We start from the raw sequence: 24,191 nt of genomic DNA on the forward strand, positions 1-24,191 counted from the left end.
GCCTGTAGGAGACAATATAATACCCCACAATGTCAGTTTTCAGAAGGCTGCAATAGAATCAAATGGACAGTGCCAAAACGAACCCAGTTACTCACAAATCTCCAATCAAAAAACCCTCTGCAACCTTAGCCCCCCAGCCAGTGTATACCCAGGCTCTCACATTTTTTGTTGAGATTCCCCAGCCCCATCTTCGCACTACTTTTAACATAAACACCCCTTTGACCATATTATTAAGTCCACCAGAGCAAAGATGAGGGTGGAAATAAAAGGCATAAGAGCCGTAAATTTTAGGGAATATAATGAGAAAACCTCCAAGATCCGTACCAAGTATAAAAACTTTATAAAACATCACAAAGCCCTTAAAACGCAAGAAGCAAATGAGGAGATGCTAACAGCCTTAGCAGCCAAATCCAGTGCAAATATATGGAAACTGCTAAATTAATCAAATGATACAGGCACAACGTCGCTTCTACTAAATACAATCGCTGAAGAAACATGGGTAACCCACTTTTTAAATCTCTTTACTGACCCAGCGGCGAATTCGACTATGAGTGTGATGTCATCACGTCGTAGCGTGAATGACGTCACAAATGTAAACAATGCATTCGCGTCTGTTGTAAAAAAACGGTCTGGTGCAAAGGATGCGGTCATGGGTAGGTGGTTGGCGCAGCATGTTGGTGAAAGACCAAGTGCTGCCGAATGCATTGTTTACATTTGTGACGTCATTCGCGCTACGACGTGATGACATCACACTCATGACGTATATATTATCCGCCATCTTGCCAGCACGTCACACAGCGCTGGAACCTCCCTTGGGAAGTTAGTGAACGCGCATGGTCTCCTCTTGTGCTCCGGACGAGTGTGTAGATCGGCAGTCGCAGTGCAGCGCTGGAACACCCTAGGGAGGTTTTCAACGGAGCCGGAGGCTAGCGCTGGTTCTACTTCCGGGTTGCTGCCGGTTTCCCATGTGGGCGGACTCAGGCAGGGCGGAGCGGTGACTGGGAGGAGGGAGTTGGGCTTGAGGAGGCTGAGAGGTCTCCTTAGGCGGGAGCAAGGGGAAAGTGTGTCCAGAGGAGGAGGTAAGGATGGGAAAGGGGGACGGGAAGCCTGGAAAGAAAGGAGGGGTGGAGGAAAGGGAGAAGAGGGGAAAGGTGTCATCTGTGAGATCCTCATCTGTGGAGGAGGGGAAAGGGGGAAATGGGGGACGGCTTCACAGCAGGTCTCCTCAGAGGAATAATGAAGGAGGGTTGGTTCAGGACACCTCAGGGTCGGAGTCTCAGGAAAAAGGTGGTTTGGAGGAGCTGGGGGCTTTGGGGAGCGGTGTGTTGGAGGCGGAGAAGATGCAGTGTGATAGTGTGTGTAAGGTGGTATTGAAGCCTGATAGTCGCGATTGATCAAAGTGGTGTGTCGTGTAAGGGGGTGTTGTATGGAGTGCCGGTGGCTATGAATATGTCTGAGATAGAAGATAAATTGGTGGATGTTGGGGTGGTGGAAGCGTGGAGGTTGGGGAGGAGAGATGCACGTGGGGATGTAATATCCACGACAGTAGCCTTGAGATTTGCGAGGAAGGAGTGTCCGGAAATGGTGGAGTTGGGATATCAGAGGTTCCGTGTGAAAGCTTATGTAGCGATGCCAATAAGGTGTTATAAGTGCCAACAGTTTGGGCATATGGCGAGAGTATGCAGGAATGAGAGACATTGTGGGAGGTGTGGTGGGGATCATGATATTAAGGAATGCAAGGTGGAGACCCCGATGAAGTGTGTGAATTGTGGGGGAGGGCATTCTACTGCGTTTAGGGGGTGTGAGAGTCACAGGGTGGCGAGAGAGGTGGTGCAGGTTAGGGCGGCGGAAGGTTTGTCATATGCAGAGGCTGTAGCAAAGGTGAAACCGGCACGGGTAGCAAGTGAGGTGAGTGCGAAAGAGCTGGTAGTGGAAGAGGGTGTGGGAAGGAAGAAAGTGATGGGTGAGGTGAAAGGCAAAGAAATGGTGATTGTTTCGAAAACTGAGTTTATGTGCTTCATAGTGAGTGTGCTGGAGTTGGTTCAGAGGAATGCGTCTATCAGTGTGTCGGATCTTACGAAAGGAGTGGTGGAAGCGGGGAGGAGGTATTTGAGTGTTGTGGATGTGGTGGAAGAGGATGTATTTAAGATGGTTGCTAAAATGCGGAAGCAGAGTGGGGTCCCGGCATGAGGATTTTGCAGTGGAACGCGAGGAGTTTGTTGAGGAATGGACAGGAGTTGAAAGCGGTGTTGTGCGGGGAATTGAATGTTGACGTGGTTTGTATTCAGGAGACGTGGTTGAGGGGTGATCTGAGATTTGTGATTCCGGGTTTTGAGCTGTTTCGTAAGGATAGGTTGGAAGGGAGAGGGGGGGGTGTGGCTCTAGCGGTTCGAAAGGGGTTGGTAGCAAGGGAGATTGTGGTGGATGGAGCAGTAGAGGCGATCGGGGCGGGGATACGGGTAGGAGGATCGGAAGTATTGGTGCTGAATTATTATAATCCGTGTGAGGTGGTGGAAGTGGGTGTGCTGTCTGAAGTGATAAGGGGACCTGTGGGACCTTGTGTTTTGTGTGGCGATTTTAACATTGCTAACACGTTGTGGGGTAGCGATCGGACAGATACGAATGGGGAATTGTTGGAGGACATGGCGGATGAATTGAGTCTGGTTTTGCTGAATGATGGTTAAGGTACGCGGTTGGATGTGAGGACTGGGAAGTTGTCGTGCTTGGATTTGACCTGGGTGTCTGCTGCTATAGCGGGTGAATGTGATTGGGAGGTGCGTGTGGATGGGGACATGGGGAGTGATCATTCTGGTATCTTGGTGACTGTAAGGGGTGAGGTAGGGATCAGGCCACGGATGACTGGGAGACGGTTGAATTTTAAGAAGGCTGATTGGGAGATGTATAAAAGAGTGTGTCAGGAAGTGATTGTGCCTCAAGGTAGAGATGGGGGGGTGGATGAATGGAATGAATATTTGGTGCAGGGAATGAGAGCAGCGTCTGAGGCGGCAGTTCCAGAGATTGAGAAGGGGAAGAGTGGGAAGATTGAGGTACCTTGGTGGACGGTGGAATGTTCGAGAGCTGTGGCGGAACGTAAGAAGGCTAGGGCCAGGGCGGTAAGGTCAGGAATGATAGTGGATTTGGTGACATATAAAAAGGCTAAAGCTATGGCGCAGAGAGTAATTAGGGAACGGAAGCGTGGTTATTGGAGGGGTTATTGTGGGTCCCTGGGGAGTGATTCTGGTGTGGGTGAGGTATGGAAACAGTTCAAGCGGATGTCTGGATTAACGAGACCACAAGGTGGAATCTCAGTGTTGTTGAAAGGAGAAGAGGTGATTAGTGAGGATGGGGAAAAGGCGAATTTGATGGGGGAGTATTTTGCGGGGGTGCTCAGTTCGGGGAACTTCCCAGAAGCGGTGAAGTTACGAATGGGTGTGGTAGAGGAGGAGATGCGGGAGGTGTTGGCGAATGTTGGGCCTTGGGAAGAGCAATATGAGGTCCCGTTTTCGATGTTGGAGTTGGATGGTGCGATTCGGAAGGGGAAGTGGTCAAGTCCAGGGGTGGATGGTGTTATGTATGTATTTTTGGAGAAGTTGCCGGTAGAATGTAAGTTGGAAGTATTAGCTCTGATCAATGAGATTTGGAAGAGTGGTGTTTTGCCGAAGTTGTGGAAAAGAGCGATTGTGGTGGCGATTTTGAAGGGTGGAAAGGTTCCAACGGAGTGTAAGTCGTATAGGCCGATTGCGTTGACTGTTGTGATGTGTAAAGTTATGGAACGGATGGTGGTTGAGCGATTGGGGTTTTATTTGGAGTCGAATGGGTGTTTGAGTGACTTTCAGAGTGGGTTCAGGAAGAATCGGTCGGTGGCTGATCCATTAGTGAGATTAGTGACTGGGGTGGAGGAGGCATTATGTGATGGAGAGTTGGTGGGAGCGTTCTTTTTGGATTTGGAAAAGGCTTATGATATGGTGTGGAAGAGTGGGTTGTTGGTAAGATTGTTGGAGATGGGTGTGAAGGGGAGGATGTTTCGGTGGATAAGGGCATTTTTGGCGGATAGGACCTTTCAGGTGAGAGTGAGGGGGGTGCTGTCTGAAGTTTGGAAGATGGAGAATGGGACACCGCAGGGAAGTGTGATTAGTGAAATGCTGTTTAATGTGATGGTGGATGGGCTGATTCGGGCTATGATGGGAATCGGGTGTCAGGTAGATTTCTTTGCAGATGATGGTGTGGTATGGGTAAGAGGGCGGAGTTTGTTGATGGTGCAGAGTCGGTTGCAAGCTGTGATAGTACGCATGGAGGAGTGGTGTGGGAAATGGGGCTTTTCGGTGTCTGTGGAAAAAAGTGTGAGTATGGTGTTTTCGAGGAGAAGAGTGCAGCAGGAGTTGAACTTGGTTTTGAAAGGTGAGAGGGTGAAGAGTGTGAAGGAGTTCCGGAATTTGTAGGTGATTCTGGATAGAAAGTTGAATTGGAACGTGCAAGTGGATGGAGTGATGGACAAGTGTAAACGCAGGCTGAATTTGTTGCGGGCGGTGACTGGGAAAGAGTGGGGTGCGCAGCAGAAGTGTTTACGAATGTTATATAAGGGATTGATTTTGAGTGTGTTAGATTTTGGATGTCAGGTGGCAGTGGGTTTCACAATGAGTCAGAAGTTGCGGTTGGATAGGGTGCAGGCGAGAGCATTGAGAGTGTGTTCGGGTGTGATGAGGTCCTCTCCAATGAATGTGGTTCAGGTACTTGTGGGGGAGATGCCATTGGGATTGAGAAGGGATGTGTTGAATATGAGGTGGTGGGTGAAGTGTAGTGCGAAGAGTGTGGCTCATCCGGTACGTGAATGTTTGCGGTATAATTGGAGGTTTGACTATTATGGGGATCGGTGGAGGAGGAAAGGGGGCACTTTGGGGTTTCACATGTGGGAGAAGGGGGTGCAGTGGGGTGTAGGCGAGTTGATGGTTGTGACAGATATGGATCTGGTGAGGTGTCCGATGTGGATGATGGGGTCTCCAAAGGTGTGCTTGGAGTTGATGAGTGTGGTGTCAAAGAAGCGGGGATTGCGGGGTGAGATCAAAGCTTTGGGTCAGGCATATGTGGCAGAGAAAGAAGGGTGCAGGGTGTTCACGGATGGTTCAAAGGATCCGGTATCTGGAAGAGTGGAAATGGCGTATTATTTGGAAAGCACTGGGGAGTATAAAGTGGGGCGTCTGACGGATGATGTGTCAATTTGTACGGCTGAGTTGGTGGCGATTGCAATGGCGATTGAAAGGGTAGGCGAGTTGAGGTTTGAGAAAGTAGTGGTATTTTCAGATTCATTGAGTGGGTTGCAGGCGATTGTGGCAGGGGATGGTGATAGGAAGGATGTGATTTTGGATATCAGGAGAAAGATTGATCGGTGTGTGCGTGGGGGGATGGATCTGGAGTTGGCGTGGGTCCCCAGTCATAGCGGCATTCTGGGAAATGAGTTAGTGGATCTGGCGGCGGGTGAGGGTATGAGAAGGGAAGCGGTTGATGTAAGGTTGCCTTTGAGTGTGGATGAGATGAAGGCAGTGATGGTGAGGCGGGTCATGGATGAGTGGCAGGAGAAGTGGGTGAATGGGGTGAAAGGCAGGTGGATGTTTGGTATTCGTGAGAAAGTGTCAGTAAAGGTGGATCCGGGAAGTCTAGAATGGAGGAGGGGGGAGGAGGTGATGCTGAATCGATTGAGAATAGGGCATATGGGGCTGAATGACTGTCTGTTTAGAGTGGGGAAGCGAGAGTCGAGGGACTGTGCGGTGTGTGGAGTGTCTGAGACTGTGGAACATTTTCTGTTTAGGTGTGAGAGACATGCTGTAGAGAGAGAATTAATGAGGGTTCGATTGTCTGCGCAGGGTGTGGCTGAGTTGAGCGGGAAGGCTTTGTTGGGAGGTGACGGGGTGAGTGGCAAGAGGAGGAGTAGTGTGTTGTTGGATTTTGTGAGGCAGACAGGGCGGTGGGAGGAATTGTGAGTTTTACGTGGGTTGAATGCTGAATGGTGGATAGGTGCACATCATCCAATTGGATGGGGAAGCGCCTGCGTGGGCCCGCCCACGCCTACACTAATTTAAAGAAAGAAAGACAGCGCTGGAACAGATCGACTTTTCCGGACTGACATCTACTTCTGGTGACATCAGTAGGTACATGAAAACCTTGTAGGGTGACAGCACCCCCCTTTTTCTACCCGACATCCTCAGTGGATGCTTTGACTCTCATGAGCCTTCTTTACAACATTAACACATGGCGCCCTGTATCAGGTACCGCCAAAAACTGTGGACACGCATCGCTGTTCGCTCTTCTCTGAAGTCTTGGACTCAACGTTTTTTTGACGGATAAGGACTTAACCGATTTCCTGTTATTATCCAGTAAGTCATCTTACCTCTATTTTAAGCCATCTACTTGTAGATACACATGACTTTTTACATAGCATTATTTCTTCTTTTTTTAAAAACAGGGGACACAGATAACCATTCCCTTTATGGGATGCCACATTTTTGAAACAACACGCCCTACTCCTTCCCATGTGAAACACACGGTAGGCCTGCTTCCATTCCTTTTGAAATTGATAGGTTTTGCTCTTAATTACGACTTGCATAATGTTGCTCTAATTTGACACTAATGGGATACTTATCCCCATAAAAATGTGATGGTCCCAGGAATAATATTATGGTTTTGTAATATTCGGGTAAACATTCAAAATGTCATTTCAGGCTTTTAATAACATTGAGCCACTGCTTGCGCAACATATCCGATACAGTTTGTCTAAGTGATTGTTTGTCTTTAACACATGAAGTTGAACTATTATGTATTCTTACATTATTTTGTATATTTCTTTAAAACTTCTTTGATTAACGTATCAATAATTACAGCCCCTGATGAAGAGAACATTATCTCGAAACGCGTTGGGCATATGTTTATGAAAAATAAATCTTTGCTGGAAAACCAACCTATCTTCAAGTTATACCTAAAACATTCTCTGTTTCAAAACCTGTTCCTGAACACTATGTATTTGCATAGACTTTAATTGATTGACTAAATCTACATTGATTTTCCTATTGGAAATATACTTTCTTTTAGCTTGTTTAAGCCATCATTAGAGTGCAGGGGACGGGAGTTCCCTAAGTGGGTACTTTTTCTCGTCTTTTAGGATATTAAAATAGAACCATGTAGTATAGGCAAACAAAAACAAACAACAGCTTCATTGCTACATGCCAAGCAGCACTCGCAATTAAAAGTAAACACTGCCTGGCAGGCAGCGTTAACTTCATTTGCACTGCAGAGTGCAAACGTGAAGGGCAAAAGGCGACGTGCATGTTTGTACGCCGTCTTTTGCCCTTTACATTTACACTCTGCAGTGCAAATGATGAAAATGTGGCAGCGGGGACCTTGCTGCGCCTCAGTGGAAACCCACCAGGTCCCCACCGTCAAATTATGAATTGGAGCAAAATGAGCTCCAAAGTGGAGGGTCAATGTCAAAATGTACTACTATCATAATTGTATAAGAACACGAAGGGGCCCATTCTCAACACTGTTTTTGGTTTAAGTGATGGGATGTGATGGCGCATTCCCTTATCTTGTGCCAGAAAATGCTGCGCAGAATTCACGAAGGGACACTGAATGAGTGCATCATAGGTGTACACATTCCGATTCCCTATTGCACTCCCTTTGCACGTTTGTGCAACTCACTGGGAATTTCTGTGCATCTGAAAGCCCAATCTGAAATTGTCAAATGATATGCGCTCTCACAAGTGCAGAATTCAAACACATTCCGCTGCTGCTGTTTGGAAATGGTGCAGGGGGATGTGCAATGTGTGATAGGGTCATTTCTGGCCCTGTCATGCATATTCTGGAATAGCAGGGGTACAAAACACAGCCTTCCTAATTTTACTATTATTATTGATAAGGTTATTCATTGAGGGTAGACCTAGATCCGAGAAGCAACTGAACCACCTCCATTTCTATCCCACAAACAGGGATAGATACACTTTTTTGTGTCTGTTTCATGACATTTCACAATGACTGTGAAATGCCCTCCCACCATTGACGCGAGTGCTGTGAGACTGTTCTGAATTAGTGTGTGCCGGGAGGTTGGCAAGCGCACCGTTTGCACTATCAAACAGCCCTCTTAAACTGCAGTCACCATTGTGAATAAGGTGACCTGCAAATTCTTAAAGTGACACAAGTTGTATCCGCTGAGCTTTTTCTTACTTGCGCCACATTTTGAGAATTAGCACCTAGCATTTGTCTAAATATGCCCCAATTTCCATGCAACCATAGCATATTTTACATGTAAATTGAGTGGATTCGGATGTCAATAATGTGCTTAAAGGAGTATTAGATATAGAATAAAGATTAATGCCTTCAGCTTACATCATCATGCATCAAAGAGCATAAATCATGAAGCTGGTTGTTTAAAGACTTCCTGGGTTAACCCCAATGCATTACCCTTTGGATAGTGTTACCTGGTCAGAAATGCTGGTTCCAGAAATATCAATTGATATTAGAGAATCCATGTTTCCTAGAAGCTCAATTCCAGAATCAGTTACATTCTCACAGTAACGTAGACTCAGATATGTAAGACGGTGGCACCTGCAAAGAATATTCATATGTTAGACAATTTAAATACTTGAAAAGTCCTCTTGTCACACTTACGTTTTTACATTGGTTAAAAAATACTTTATTATTAAAGTAAGTGTCAACGATAAGCACGATGAGTGGTATCTCTCTACACCTAACCCATGTTCTGATGGGACTTGGCACACTTGGTCCTATTACCCACCCCTCCCCACACACTTCCTCTTCTGTGCACCTGCATGATTTGAATGTACCACACCTAGTAAGATCGTTTGCCTTGTCTTTCTCATGTTTTCTCCTCCCATGCATGGTTGCACTTTGTGAAACACTTGTGTATAAGTGCATAAATAAACAATCAATCAATGAACACACTTTCTGACTTTATTGAAGGTCCGCCCATTGCCTAACAAGGTTTCTTAAACACTGTATCACCCATTTGACACCAATTAGTGGCCACAGAACTTAAATTCTAATGTTCATGTCAACCTCCTGTGGGTCTAACGTTTGTGAAGAGAAGCATAAAAAAGAGAACCGCAAAATAGGAGGGATGGACCCCCCCACTCCATAAATAACCTACCAAATAATTCAGCAAAGAAACACCTAAATTGGCACCTATCCTATGCAAGGGTTTGGAAAGAGGAGACTGGCACACAGGTGGCATGATTGTTGCTAAATAATTTTATTTGTGAGAAAACAAAGGAAACACCCTATCTGACCATATTACTAAGAGGGGTTTCCCTACCTCAACTTAATACTAAGGAAATCTAAGAATGTCCAAAACCAAAAGACCACCGTCCTTTGTCAAAACCCATTTCCTTCCCTTACACCTCTAACTTAACTAAAGGTTGTTGGGTCTTCTTAATATAGAAGAATGGCTCCCTTCTTCTGTAGAGCGGACTACCGTGCCAGTAGTCTGGAGGGAATATTTCCTGAGGAATGACTCCCTTCCACAGGCTGCAATCCCTTTCAAAGATACCACACAAAGTTCCAGGTTCCCATGGCCTTTTCTAACAACGTTCACAAACACCAGGGGGACCTGTTTTACAGTTACATACATGAACGGTGCACATCGCTCCTGGATTTTACACCCTCACCACCATTGTATCGCCAGAGTGAGAGACGCTACTCACTGAGGAAGCCCTACAGACCCTACCCAGATGATGTCACTGAGGCAATAAACCTGCAGGAGAGAGAACAACTGAGCAAGCTTTAATCATGAAGAAGGCAAATGAGGTCATGGCCGAGGCCAACACACATAGGTGCATTAGGCACGAAGCACATACACATCCAACACGAAGATTCACGAACACTAGGTCAAATTGCACTTGGACATGAACATGCCTGCATCCACTAGGTTAGAAAACCTATACTCTTTTTTTCTCTGCTGAAACGCAAGATGCATGAGAATACATTTCAAGCTTGATTAATGCAGAACACAACTAAAATGAGTTGCCACGTAAACCAAGATGGACGACTCAGCCACACTTAGGTGAAAGGGAGACATTGAGAAGCATTACGACTGCAGAGGGGCCCTGTCTCGCTGAGCCAGCAGAAAAACCAAGCCTGAACAGCTCAGAAAGCAAGTGCACAGTTTGCCAAGGTTATCAGGGAAGGAAAGGTGGGGTTTAGCACCCAAAACTATAGACGGTTAACAAGTCCCAGACGTGAGACACAATCCTTTCAGAATAAGCAAAGAAACAAATAATGCTGGCAGGTCATATTCCCAATAACTCAGACCTGACATTGAGAGGAAAGTAGCTCAAACAAGTCTCTAGAGGCTGGAGGCAATGAAACTCATAGTAAAAGGGGGTAAAATCCTCATAAAATACTAAGCAGAATAATTAAAAATGGGGTCTCTACACACGTGACTTGCAGCTTGCAGAGAATGCCTATTCATTCGAGCCAGACCTTGGTAGACAGAGACCTTCGTTCTCATCCATTTCTTTGGGACAAGTGATACAATACAGTATGAAGTTGAAAGCGAAATGTTCTGACTTGCGGCCTAGGGAATCAGAAAATGGTAACCGTATTGGGACAAGCAGCACTTTGGGACAGTTCTCATCACCTTTAATTGCTGGTAACCGTCCAGATGCCAAGGCTGAGAAAGCCATTCCTGACCAAATCCCCTAATCAATCCCTCTTCACCTTTGACGCTCACCTCAACAGTGTTGCAGACACCACACACAGAGCACCCTGATTACATGTTTCCCATGTATTTATTTATAGGTGGTCTCAGGCAGAGCTACTACATATGGCCTTACCAATCAGAGTACTAACACCATATAGAATCTATAACTAACTGAGTCATTCACCCAATCCCTTCCCACCTTAGGTCTTTTAGATATTTCTTTTATTGTGACGTCATATTCGCTTAAAAACTGTTATCAGGTCTGAAGCAAGTTAAGAGAGATTTGGAAATCACTGTGATATCCATTGCTGTCCCTGTTTTATCTGTTTTTTGTTGAATAAAACAGTACTTTGCCATATTACTCGACTCCTTTTTGGGGCATGGCATTCCCCTTGGCCCATCTGCTGCGTTATCTTTAGGGGGTTTCTTCCCCATTACGACATATGGTAGCTGAGGACGGTTCACCAATTCCCTTGGTGATGTGCCGCTTTTTCCGGCCACAAGCATGAAGGACTGCATTGTGCCCCAGGAGGAACAGATTGTCAATCATGCATAAAAACCCAGACAGTCGTCAGTAGAACCCTTGGTGAAATTCTTGTCCACGGGACCAGAAGGCGGAGTAGCAGATTGTGGGAAGAGGTGGTTCCGAAGGTGTCGGTTGACCAACGGATGTAAGTATGAGAACAGCAATCTGACAAACAAAGGTGCGAGGGAAGTGTTATATAAGTTGTGGGGAAGAAGTGACAAAGTGTTTATTTGAGGAAGTGTCCCTGTAACCAGGGCTGTAACCAGGGTTGAGGAAGGTGGCACCTTATTACACATTACAGAAAAAATATAAATAAAAAACCCAAATACGAGACGTTTCCCTGTGTCGAGACATAGAAGAAGAGCCACGCCCCTAAGTGGGCAGTTACAAGAAGAGAAGTATCTCTTGTCATGAGCGAGGCAAGAAGGCAGCTGTGGATTTTGGGTCTTTTGAATAGTGTGTTGTTTTAAGAGTGCACTCATATGTTGTATGTGTATAGAGGTCATTGACGTCAGTAGAGAGACGTGAGGAAGATTGGCAGAGTAGTATTTGTCGAGTAATTGGTTATAAATAGGATTTGGAAGGTTGCTAAGAGAGGTCGTTGGCCCAGGATACTGGGCACACCGATCGTAATGAAGTGACAGAAAATGTCATGGTCTTGTGGCATGAGGTAATAGCCGTAGAGTGGCACGCCGCCTCGAGGTTGTGAAGAAAGGTTGTTTTAATATTGATGCAGGCTCCAGGAGCACATGGAGGTTTGGATTGGCCTTTAAGGGCGGAGTATGGAGTATGGGCAGCGACTGTGGTGCATGTCCCAATTGGTGTTGGTGAAGCCAGAGAGGCTTGCGGGAAGGCCTGAGAAGTGTTGACATTTTGAGAAAATATATTGATTGTTCATAAAAGGTTGTGAAAATAGAGTGAAAATATTTGCAGTATAAATAAAAGCCCATTTTGAGGTCAAGTAAATATCGGCAGTCAGAAGTGTGATGTGCCATCAAGGGAGACACTCCCCTAATGTATATGTGCAAGTCCCTTTCGCAGAATAAAGTTATGATTTGTAAGTATAGCGCGGAATGGACTTGCGAGACAATAGGCAAGATGGTAAAACCCTGGCCCCAGAAGGGCAGTCTTTCGAAAACGTGCTGCAACAAATGACCATGCATTTACATGCCGCATATAAGGGCAAGAAGCTACAAAGCAGGCTTGCAATCCTAGATATATGGAAGATGTTAGGCGACCAGGTGGAGAACCCACCCAGGAGAGAGTGGATACTTAATCAGCACGACATGGGGGGTGATGGGCCCACGGCTCCTCCTCCTCCCCGCAGCACCGATCCACCAAGTGAGGGAGATGGATTTTACTCATTGAAAGAATTGAAGGCAGCAGCAGGTTACACGAACCCTGTGTATGCACATCCTGCATATAGCAGTGAAGACACAATAAATGGAGCCAAGTTAAATAGCTCGAAGTCATTAACCATGCACGACGAGTATAAGGAGCGCTGTGAGCTGCAGGCATAGGTAGCAGAAAGGGACATGGAAAGGACGTCAGCAGACATGAGCGAGTGGGTCGAAGGACAAATATTGCTTAAAACAGACAGCACAAAATCGACCCCAAAGACAAGGAAAGGGAAGCTAAAGACAACAGGACAAAGAGGAAGAAGAAGCACGACCGAGAAGGAAGTTAGAGGAGGAAGAAAGAGAATGGTGTGAGAAACCCAAGGGTATCCTCACACCTACTCCCCTTGGATCCTCTTCTCAGGTGGCCAGGGAAAGGCCATTACTTTTGGATCTTGACCATGGGGATGGAGAAGCAAGGGAAGATCACCATGGTGAAGGGTCCTTGGGGACTGGGGAGAGGATATCCACAGGCGAGACATGGTATCCCCCTTTTCCTTAAGAGAACCAACCTCACCTTCCCCCAGCCTTTATGGGTTGTTGCAAACCATCTCCCCTCGTTCTACTCACTATAGTACTGGGACGAGGAAGAGGCGACTAGGAGTGGTGAACACTAGTAAGTCATTTCACCACTCTAGTACTTAGACAAGGAAGAGGCCTGCAGAGTGTTCTAAAGGTCAGGCATGTACCAAGTGCTCCACTAATCACAACCTGGCAATTACAGTTATGGACACACCTGCAACCTGTCAAGTGGTTGCAGGTGTATAAAAAGGGAGAGACCAGCAGAAGAGAGAGCAGCAGGAGAAAGCTGAGGCCGTTTGTTGCGGTACTGGAGGGAGAATACTGCATACGAGGAGGCAGCCGAGGTGGGTCCTACAGGAGAGCCAGAACGCTGGCAGATGATCCCAAGACACCGTGAAGCCAAGGGTCGGGCTGGCCGCAAGAAGGCCACAGGTGTGGGAGCCTCATTGGTTGGAGGTCTGCAGCCAGAGATGCAGACACAGACGAAAGGAACAGAGTTACTGATAGCGGAGCTGCCAGCAAGATGCGAAGAGAAGGTGAAGTGCAAGCTGGGATCACGGTCTGTCATGACCACTGTCAGGGGCCACCAGCTGTGCCACAAGCAAGCTCCTCAAATTTACTCTAAGGGCCTCAAGACTTCTGCAAAAAGTCTCCTGGAGCCAATCCTGGCACATCTGGCGCCAGGCTCATATACTGTAAGAAGATACTTACCAGGCTTGCTTTCAATTGACTACATGGGTCTTTAAATCCAACATGGAAGCAACCACACAGCCTAGTTCTTAAGAACCAAGCCATGCGGTCTAGTGTTTTGGGTGTGGCAGGCCTGGAACTACTTTCCCTGGTGCTACTTTACCTGGGCTATATAAACCACACCCTGACTGCAGAACACGCTTCGCGTTATTCTGTAACTAGCAGCGTGACGCTCACCATGTCCAGCTCCTGGTCTTCAGCATCTTCCTGTAATCCTGCAAGAACAAGATTATTCTGTTTTACTTGAGGATACACCATCCAGCACTCAGCATTTCAACCGAGCTGCAATCTGTGGAAACCGAGAGAAGAAACAACATCACTCACCTGTGAGTACTGGCTTAAGGACTTCCGGCGAACCGCTACCACCGCTGCTGCCCGAACATCGCAACCTGCAATAATGAGAAAAGGAAAAGCAATATTAGAACGTGCACGCGGGCTTCCAAATCATCGAATTCCATCAGCCTTACCTGAATTCCATCGCGCTACGCTGCGCTTCCATCCGGAGCACCACAGCAACATCCTGCAAAGGAAAAGGAGACATATTCAGGTTCGCTTTCAATATATAACAACCACACAGCGCTTTACTTACCTTAACGGATTCCGGGGGCCAGTTTTTCATCGCGCTCTCATCCACTCGCAGCAACACAGCGGCCTGTGAGGAGAAGAAGACGATGACACAGGTTAGCTTTAAAAGACAATAAAGGTGCCGCGCTTCGCGCTTTCTCTTACCTAAAAACGTGCCTCTCCATCCGGCAAATCAGCATCAAGACCCTCACACCTGAAAAGAGGGAGCTAAATACGTTAAGGGGATTCCACCATAAAACAGAACGAAGACTTACAATTAACCAACCTACCTGCCTACCAGCGGAGTCGGGGTCACAGCAGGCCTGGACCCTGAGAAAGGCGCACTGCACCAGTGAAGCAACTCGGGCAGATCGCCAATTAACGCCAATCGCCCCTGCACCAGACACAGGACGGATAGCTCACCCTACAAACAATTAAGGTGAGAAAGGCTCAGTGGGAAAGGGGTCAGCCAGAGGGAGGTGGGAGATTCGCCCGTTAGAGACTGTTATCACAAATCCTCCTTTCTGTGATTGCAGATTCGTTATTCCGCGCTGGGCAACTACGCCCCCGGGGATATCAGGTGAGCATTACAGAATGCTAAGACTCTTAACCTTGTCCACCTGGGTATCATGGAGACATCTGAAACTGACCACTTAGCACAGTTTTTTGGACAATTACGTGACGAGGTACTCGCAGCCCGGCAAGAAACCAATGCCTTAAGACGAGAGTTAATAGTCACGAAAGACTGTACTGATGAACTAAGCAAGCAGCTACTACAATCGCAGGCTGGGCAAACTCCATTGCCCGGATTTGCTCCATCCGTGGCTACACCATCTCCAGTCAACCCAGTACAGATAACGTTGCCGGGAGCAGTACCTCTGGCACCACCTGAACGATTTAATGGAGACCCCAAAAGGTACGCAACATTAATGAACCAGTGCCGTCTCCATTTCATGGGGCCTTCCCAAACGACCAGTCAAGGGTGGCCTTTGTTTTATCATATTTGAGTGGAAGCGCCGCAGAATGGTCGGTACCTTTGGTGAGCCGGGATGACCCCTTACTGCAGGATTTCCGGGGTTTTCAACAGGAGATGGGAAAGCTTTTTGCTTGATATTTGCATGGACAAGCTTTAGACAACGAACTCCTGTCTCTCCGCCAAGGAAACCAAGATTTACTGACTTATATTGCTGCCTTCAAAAGACTGGTTGTGGAAGCAGAATGGCCTCAAGATTAAAGAACCACGTTGTTTCATCGGGGCCTACGATGAGACCTAAAGGATGTCCTTGCTCAAGTGGTAGACCCACCTAAAGACTGTGCAGAGTTTATACCTTGTAGTGCAATTGGATCACAGATTACAGGATTGGAGAACGGATTGAAGTAGACTCGAGAACCGGGCCATGTACGTACGCTCAAAAGACAATGGTCAACGTCCACCAGAAAATACCACAGAACCCATGCAGATCAGAGGGGTACAGCCCCCTTTAACCAAGATTGAAAGAGACAAGAGAAGGCAGCTACAGTTGTGCCTGTATTGCGGTAAATCAGGCCACTTCATCAAGGACTGCCCAGTGAAACCTCCAAGGAAGGTAGTAGGCGCTACAGAAAAGGAAGATGATGGGAAAGAATTGGAAAACTACCAGGCCCGGCAAGCATAGAGGTCTGCTTGTCGAGCGAGAAGGATGAGTCACAGACCTCACATTTTACTCTACCAGTAATCTTGATCAATCATCAACGACTGTCGCGGATGCATGGCATAGAAGCGTATATAGATAGCGGAGCAGTTGGAAACTACATTGATCGAGATCTGGCTGCAGAAACGGAACTTCCCTTATGCACAAAACCAACAACTGAAAAGGTGACTACTGTTGACGGTACAGAAATTGCTTCTGGTCCAGTAACCCAATGCACAACAGAATTAACCCTTCTCTGTCAGGATGGCCATCAAGAAGCAATGACATTTGACCTCATCAAAGCTCCTCAGTTCCGGTTGAACCTAGGGATGCCATGGTTGGTAACTCACAATCCTCACATAGACTGGCGTGCAAAGAGATTGGACTTTTCTGACAAATGTGCCCACACTTGCTACATGAAATCTATACCACAGCCAAATCTGAAATCCATTCAAGGAATAGCGTCAGCGATTGCGGAATCATTGGACACCTTACCAAGGGAATATCAAGATTATTGAGATGTTTTTCAGAAGTAACAGGCTAACACATTACCCCCACATAAACCATATGACTGTCAGATCGACCTGATACCTGGCGCACAGGTTCCTTGTGGTCGGATTTATGCACTTACGGAAACTGAAAATCTCCACTTGAAGTCCTATTTGGATCAATACCTGGCTAATGGGTTTATACGCTGTCAAAGTCACCAGCAGCCTCCCCCTTATTCTTCGTCCCAAAGAAGGAAGGAGATTTGAGGACTTGTATAGATTACCGTGCACTTAATCAAATCACAGTAAAAAAACGCTACCCTTTTCCCCTTATCCCGGAACTTTTGGACCAAGTTAAGGGTGCCCAAATCTACACCAAATTAGACCTCAGAGGGGCATATCATCTTGTACGTGTGAAAAGAGGGGATGAATGGAAAACTGTGTTCCTCACCAAGTATGGCCTGTACGAATACCAGGTAATGCCTTTCGAGCTGTGCAACGCTCCCGCCGCATTCCAATACTTCATGAATGACGTATTACGATAACTAATCGGTGTCTGTGCCCTGGTCTATATTGATGACATCCTGGTGTACGCCTCTGAAAAAGAGCATATTGAACATGTTCGCTGAGCCCTTGCAAAACTGCGCCCGCACAAACTGTATGCCAAACTCGAAAAATGCTCCTTCCATGTCACCGCAGTTGAGTTCCTCGGTTTTGTTCTCTCGCAAAAAGGAGTCAAGATGGATATACACAAAGTTGATGCCATCCTTAATTGGCCGTCACCTTCTTCGCTTAAGGAAATTCAAAGCATGCTCGGCTTTGCAAATTTCTATCGCCATTTTATTCCAGACTTCTCACAGATAGTGCACCCAATTACTTCATTACTGAGAAAAAAACAACAAGAAATTCTAATGGACTGAAGAAGCGGAACAGGCCTTTCAAGAACTCAAGAAAAGATTCACCTCTGCGCCAGTTTTGAGACATCCTCGCCTAGACTTCCCCTATGTATTGGAAACTGATGCTTCCAACGGAGCTATGGGAGCAGTTCTCTCTCAAAGAGATCCAGAAACAGGCCAACTACATCCCGTGGCCTTTTGGTCACGCAAATTCTCACCACCAGAACTTAAGTAAGCAATTACAGACAAAGAATTGTTAGCAATAAAATCGCCCTTCAAAGCCTGGCGGCAGTATTTATTAGGTGCCAGACATACCATCACCGTAATCACAGATCACCAGAACCTTCAATACCTAAAGTCAGCAAAAGCTCAATGTTTGCAACAACTGCGGTGGGCTCTATTCTTCGCAGAATATGATTATGTAATCACATATCGACCGGGAATTCGGAATGGGAAGGCCGATGCAATATCTCTTATGGGTGTTGAAGAAAAAACTAACAGTACCCTGGACCCTGTTGCCATCATCCCAAGTGATAAATTACTGGGACTTACTTCCACATTGACCCTAAGTGTACTTCAAGATAAGATTTGATCCTTAATGAACCCCAAGATCTTGCAAAAATGGAATTCCCAAAATGAACATCACACGGTCTGGACAGATTACCCTACTTCAGGGAACGACTATGTCTACCAAATAAAGATCTGCAAGAGTTGGTCATGTCTGGTTATCACGATTCCCTGATCGAAGGCCATCCCGGAATTGCTAAAACTCTAGCCAAGGTTAAGCGGAATTATTGGTGGCCAACCTGGCGTAAGGACATTGCTCAATTCGTTCTATCCTGTGGGGTATGTGCACAGAATAAATCACAAAAGTAGAAACCAGCTGGCCTTCTACAACCACTGGATATTCCAACGGCTCCCTGGCATAATCTTTCTCTTGATTTTATTACAGACTTACCTCCCTGTCAAGGATTTAATACCATCTTGGTGGTTGTAGATCTGTTGTCTAAAATGGCTAAAATGGCACACTTCATTCCGTTCAAAGGACTCCCTAACGCTACTGGTCTGGCAAAGGTATTCCTTAAACAGATTATAAAACTGCATGGTTTCCCCTCAGTTCTAATCTCAGATCGTGGAAGCCAATTTGTATCTAATTTCTGGAGGAAATGCTGTACAAGGGCCAAATCAATGTTCGATTATCCACTAGCCATCACCCTCAAATGGATGGACAAACAGAAAGAACAAACCAAACATTAGAACAATATCTACGTTGCATGCTGCATCAAGTGGAAGAGAGCTGGAAAGACTTCTTATGCATAGCGGAATACGCATACAATAACTCCATACACACCAGCACAGGATAAAGCCCGTTCTACACAATATGCGGAAGACATCCACGCACCTCTGAACTAGACTCCCCCACAACCTTGGAAATGCCAGCGTAAAGATTTTACACACAAATATAACCCAAGCCTTCAAAAAGGCAACTGAACAATTACAGCAAGCCAAAGACCGACATAATTTTTATTCGGACCAACACCGCAGGAAGGCTCCCGATTACCAGATGGGGGACAAAGTCTGGTTAGCTTCAAGACATGTGCCCATTAAAGGAACCCGGACCTTTCGTCCAAGATATCTAGGACCCTATACCATCAAATCTGTGATAAATCCAGTGGCCGTCAAATTGGCCTTGCCACCAAGCATGCAAATTCATCCGGTATTCCATGTATCACTCATAAAACCTGTCAAACATGGGACCCGAGTCATAACCCCACCAAAGCCTGTGCTAGTTGATGGAGAGCCTGAATATGAATTTAAAGACATCCTGGATTCAAAACGTACCAGATCTAAATTATACTATTTAGTGGATTGGAAAGGGAACAGGCCTCAAGAAAGAACATGGGAACCAAGTGAACATATCCATGCACCACGTCTGCTTAAGAGGTTTCACCTGAATAATTCCACCAAACCAGGACCGGACAGGAAGAATACCATGAGAGGGGCTATATAAACCACACCCTGACTGCAGAACACGCTTCGCGTTATTCTGCAACTAGCAGCGTGACGCTCACCGTGTCCAGCTCCTGGTCTTCAGCATCTTCCTGTAATCCTGCACGAACAAGAACAAGATTATTCTGTCTTACCCGAGGATACACCATCCAGCACTCAGCATTTCAACCAGGCTGCAATCTGTGGAAACCGAGAGAAGAAACAACATCACTCACCTGTGAGTACTGGCTAAAGGACTTCTGGGGAACCGCTACCACCGTTGCTGCTCGAACATCGCGACCTGCAATAACGAGAAAAGGAAAGGCAATATTAGAACGTGCGCGCTTCCAAAACATTGAATTCCATCAGTCTTACCTTAATTCCATTGTGCTACGATGCGCTTCCATCTGGAGCACCACAGCAACATCCTGCAAAGGAAAAGGAGACATATTCAGGTTCGCTTTCAATATATAACAACCGCACAGCGCTTTACTTACCTTAACGGATTCCGGGGGCCAGTTTTTCATCGAGCTCTCATCCACTCGCAGCACCACAGCGGCCTGTGAGGAGAAGACGACGACGACACAGGTTAGCTTTAAAAGACAATAAAGGTGCCGTGCTTTGCGCTTTCTCTTACCTAAAAACGTGCCTCTCCATCTGGCACGTCAGCATCAAGACCCTCACACCTGAAAAGAGGGAGATAAAGAGTCACGGTCACAGCAGGCCTGGACCATGAGAAAGGTGCACTGCACCAATGAACCAACTCGAGCAGATCGCCAACATACGTCAAGCGCCCCTGCACCGGACGCAGGACGGACAGCTCACCCTACAAACAATTAAGGTGAGAAAGGCTCAGTGGGCGAGGGGTCGGCCAGAGGGAGGTGGGAGATTTGCCCGTTAGAGACAGTTATCACAGATCCCCCTTTCTGTGATTGCAGATTCGTTATTCCGCGCTGGGCAACTATGTATCCAGGGTTCCAGATCCCATAGCCTTCCAGACGTTTGTGTGACATTCAAACACCTGCCCTGCAAGAGGAGCCATGAGTAGGGGCGTGACCATAGGTGACAAAACATTCTCTTTTCTCATAGATACAGGATCCACCAGATTCTGTGTTACGGAAGGGAGATGTCCAATGTCAGGCTTTGCCATGAATGCGCAAGGCTTTTCTAGGGCCACAAATTTGGTTCCATTTACGGACGAATTGCCCCTTATCGTTAGGGAACATGATCTCGCCATGCCACTACTATATTTCCGCCATAACCCAGTAAACATAACGGGAAGGGGCACGATGAGTAAACCCAACATGACCATCTAATTTATCGTGCAGGGGATAGTGTGGTCCACTCCAGGGATCGGGTGAGTGGATGGGTGAATAGAGCGGATGGATGGGTGGATAGAGCGGATGGGTGGTTGAATGGATAGAACGGATGAGTGGATGAGTGGATAGAGCGGATGAGTGGATAGAGCGGATAAGTGGACGAGTGGATAGAACGGTTGAGATAGGTAGATAGAGCGTATGAGTAGATAGGGCGGATGAGTGGATAGAGCGGATGAGTGGATAGAGCGGATGAGTGGATAGAGCGGATGAGTGGATAGAGCGGATGAGTAGATAGAGCGGATGAATCGATAGAGCGCATGAGCGGATGAGTGGACAGAGTGGATAAGTGGATAGAACGGAAGAGTGGATGGGTGGAGAGAGCGGTTGAGCAGACGAATGGATAGACCGTTGAGCGGATAAAGTGTACAGAGAGGATGAGTAGATAGAGCGATTGAGTGGATAGAGTGGTTAGAATGGATTGAGTGGATAGAACGGAAGACCGATTGAGTGGTTAGAGCGGTTGAGCAGATAAAATGTACAGAGAGGATGAGTAGATAGAGCGGACAGAGCTGACAGAGTGGATAGAGCGGATGAGTGTATAGAACTGATGAGTGAAGAGATCAATCTATGGAACAGGATAATGCTGCTGAATGCGTGAAAAGCACGAGTGCCTGGGGGTGAGTGCGTGTAGAGGGGGTGAGTGCGTGTAGAGGGGGTGAGTGCGCAGAGGGGATGCGTGCGCGTAGAAGGGGGTGTGTGCGCGTAGAGGGGGTGAAGTGCGCATAGGAATTCATGCGTGGGGCAGACAGGAGTGCATGTGTAGGGCTGATGAGTGGATAGGGCTGACTGGCATATGCATGGTGGACTGGAGCGCGCAGTGCGGACTCAAACACGCGGGGCGTGCTGGAAAGCATGAATGCACGGAGCGGACCGGAGAGTATGGAGCCGACTGGGATGCATAGAGTGGATAAGAGTGCATGGAGTGGATAGGAGTGCATAGAACGGACTGGAGCGCATAGAATTACGTGACGTATATAGTAGGGTTTGGAATGCAGAGAACGTCTGAAAGAGCACATAACCCATCATATCTCACCACCACGCTCACTCTCTCCTTTACATCACCACTCAACTAGAACACAGAGATACTATGACACCATTCGGTATAACTGTTCTCATACCAACATTCCGCCGCTCACTCCACATCATTCTAAGTAAACACTACTGGTTACCCACCCACCAGCCAGGCGTTCTCCTCAGGCCTAACAAAGCCACATCCGGTCTGGATAAATCCTGCCAGAACGAACACATACTCCTGATCTCTCAACCACCACACCTACCGCTAATGAAGCAGCTATTACACAGATATTGCACGTGCTGCACACATACCCGGTGCTCACACGCACCTTTTGACTCTCTCTACTGATCTGAACTTCGGTTCCCAAGGGCGTTCAACCTACCAGCGCCTTCAGACCATACCAATGGTATATAAGGCGCTATATAAATGCAAAATAACAATAACAATAACATGAATGCACAAGAATTTATGTCAGCATTCTGTGGTCAGACAGCAAAGATGGGGACGCCCCTAGATCCCAAAGTGTTCCAGTATGGAGTGAATCTTATACTAGCATGGCTCCCTGGGTACAAGGCAAAATATTGCGATTACACGCAGAGCTTTTTGTTCAGGCCAGATATTTTCATGGATGAGGAGGAGGGACGTGTTTGTACTAGAATTAGAAGCAGTTAGGAAAGAAAGAGCAATTCTTCGGACGGATGATGAGGGGAAAGTATTGGGGCAGTAATCGCCTCAGACAAAGGACACAGACTGCCTGACGAAGAGTTGGTTTGAGTTGATGAAGTGGTGTTTTGTATAAGCACTACCTATTGGATGAGACTTGAGAACAGGGAAGTACCACAGGGAATGGCCCTCATAAAAAGGACACCATCATTTCTTGAAGACGACTTGGCACAAGTGGCAGTCGTTTTGCGGACCAACAGTCCTTATGATGTTGGCCTATTGAAGAGAGTAGGAGCAGTCAAGATTAAACTGAAGCCAGGAACAATTTTATCGCAAGTGTAGCAATATTCCATGTCTAGAGAAGCAGATGAGGGCATTTTTTAAACGATTTCCACGCTAGTACAACAGGGAATCTTAGTGCCATCAGAGTATGCATGTAAGATGGCTGTGTACCCAGTGAAGAAAGCAACAGGTGGGGGGTGGTCAGAGATTTATTCAGGATTTGCATCCCCATAACAATCTTTTTGAGGCAGAATTTCCATTAGTTCCCAACGCAGCACCCATATTATGCAACGTCCCATTCAAAGCTACACATATTACAGTAATTGAACTGAAAAATGCATTCTTCTCAATATGTGAAAAACCAGAGGGTGTTTCACTGCCTAGAGCCCGGGGATCCCTTACTCAGGTGGCCAGGGCACGGCCATCGCCTTTGGATCCAGACCATAGGGGTGGAGAAGTGTGGGAGGATCACATGGGTGAGGGGTCCTCTGGGAGTGGGGGAGGAATGCCTGATGGAGAGACATGGTATCCCCACTTTCCAAATACACCAGTCCCATCCTATTTTATAGGATATTTCAACTTCCCAAATCCCCCTGCCCTTTCTACACAAACACTGTGCTGGGGTAGAGGAGGTCTGAGGCTGAAAGGAGTTTCACCTATGCGATACATTTGACATGCCCCACTAATAAGATCAGGCAGGGTCAGGCACTTGATCTTAATTACAAACACCTGGTACCTATTAGCTCTCCCCACATAGTTAAAAGGTGGAACACTGAGCCACACTCTGAGCAAGGCAATGCATGAGAAGGAGCAGTTCTTCCAGGGCGACAGCAAACCAGGCAGAGCGGCAGGCCGAGGGACGGAATCGAGGTACAGAGAAACCTTGGACAGCCCGGCGGGAGATAGTTACCTCTGATGGGCCGTGAAGGTTGCACAAGGAAACCCAGCTGGAGAGAAGAGACAAACCTCTTTTGTGTTTCAAGGATACCAGCCACCCTCCTCGGTGAACGGCAGAGTTGGGGAGGTGCAGCACCAGTTGTGTTATCAGCCATGACTTCAGGATCAGAGCCGCCAAAGACTAAAATAAATTAACACAAGCGGTGAGTTCATGAAAGCAATGAAAGTCCGGTCTGTGTTAAATGAAACTTGACGGCAACAGTATCCGATCAATGAAGGTTGCGTGTGTGCGATAAGACGTGAGAGAAAGCAAAGCATTGTAATGAACTATAAATTAAAGATACAAAGTAACAAATTGGTCCGGCGAAAGAAGATTGCCCAATCGAAAGTCTCTGTGAAATGTCTGATGCTGTGGAAGCGGCGGGAAGGGAAAGAAACTGAGATGCAA

The 24,191-nt window shown here is 46.9% G+C and overlaps 1 protein-coding gene across 2 annotated transcripts in view; it reads right to left on the reverse strand.

Annotated features, from left to right (window-relative positions):
- FBXL13 (F-box and leucine rich repeat protein 13) overlaps positions 1 to 24,191 on the reverse strand; it is a 2,326,763-nt gene that overhangs the window by 542,725 nt on the left and 1,759,847 nt on the right. For both annotated transcript variants that reach the window (XM_069628059.1, XM_069628058.1), the window contains exon 17: positions 8,466 to 8,592. In XM_069628059.1, the coding sequence (XP_069484160.1) occupies positions 8,466 to 8,592 (127 nt within the window). The remainder of the gene's footprint in view (positions 1 to 8,465; positions 8,593 to 24,191) is intronic.

This window comes from Ambystoma mexicanum, chromosome 12, assembly GCF_040938575.1.
Source record: "Ambystoma mexicanum isolate Mex_15411 chromosome 12, UKY_AmexF1_1, whole genome shotgun sequence".
Classification (NCBI taxonomy): domain Eukaryota; kingdom Metazoa; phylum Chordata; class Amphibia; order Caudata; family Ambystomatidae; genus Ambystoma; species Ambystoma mexicanum.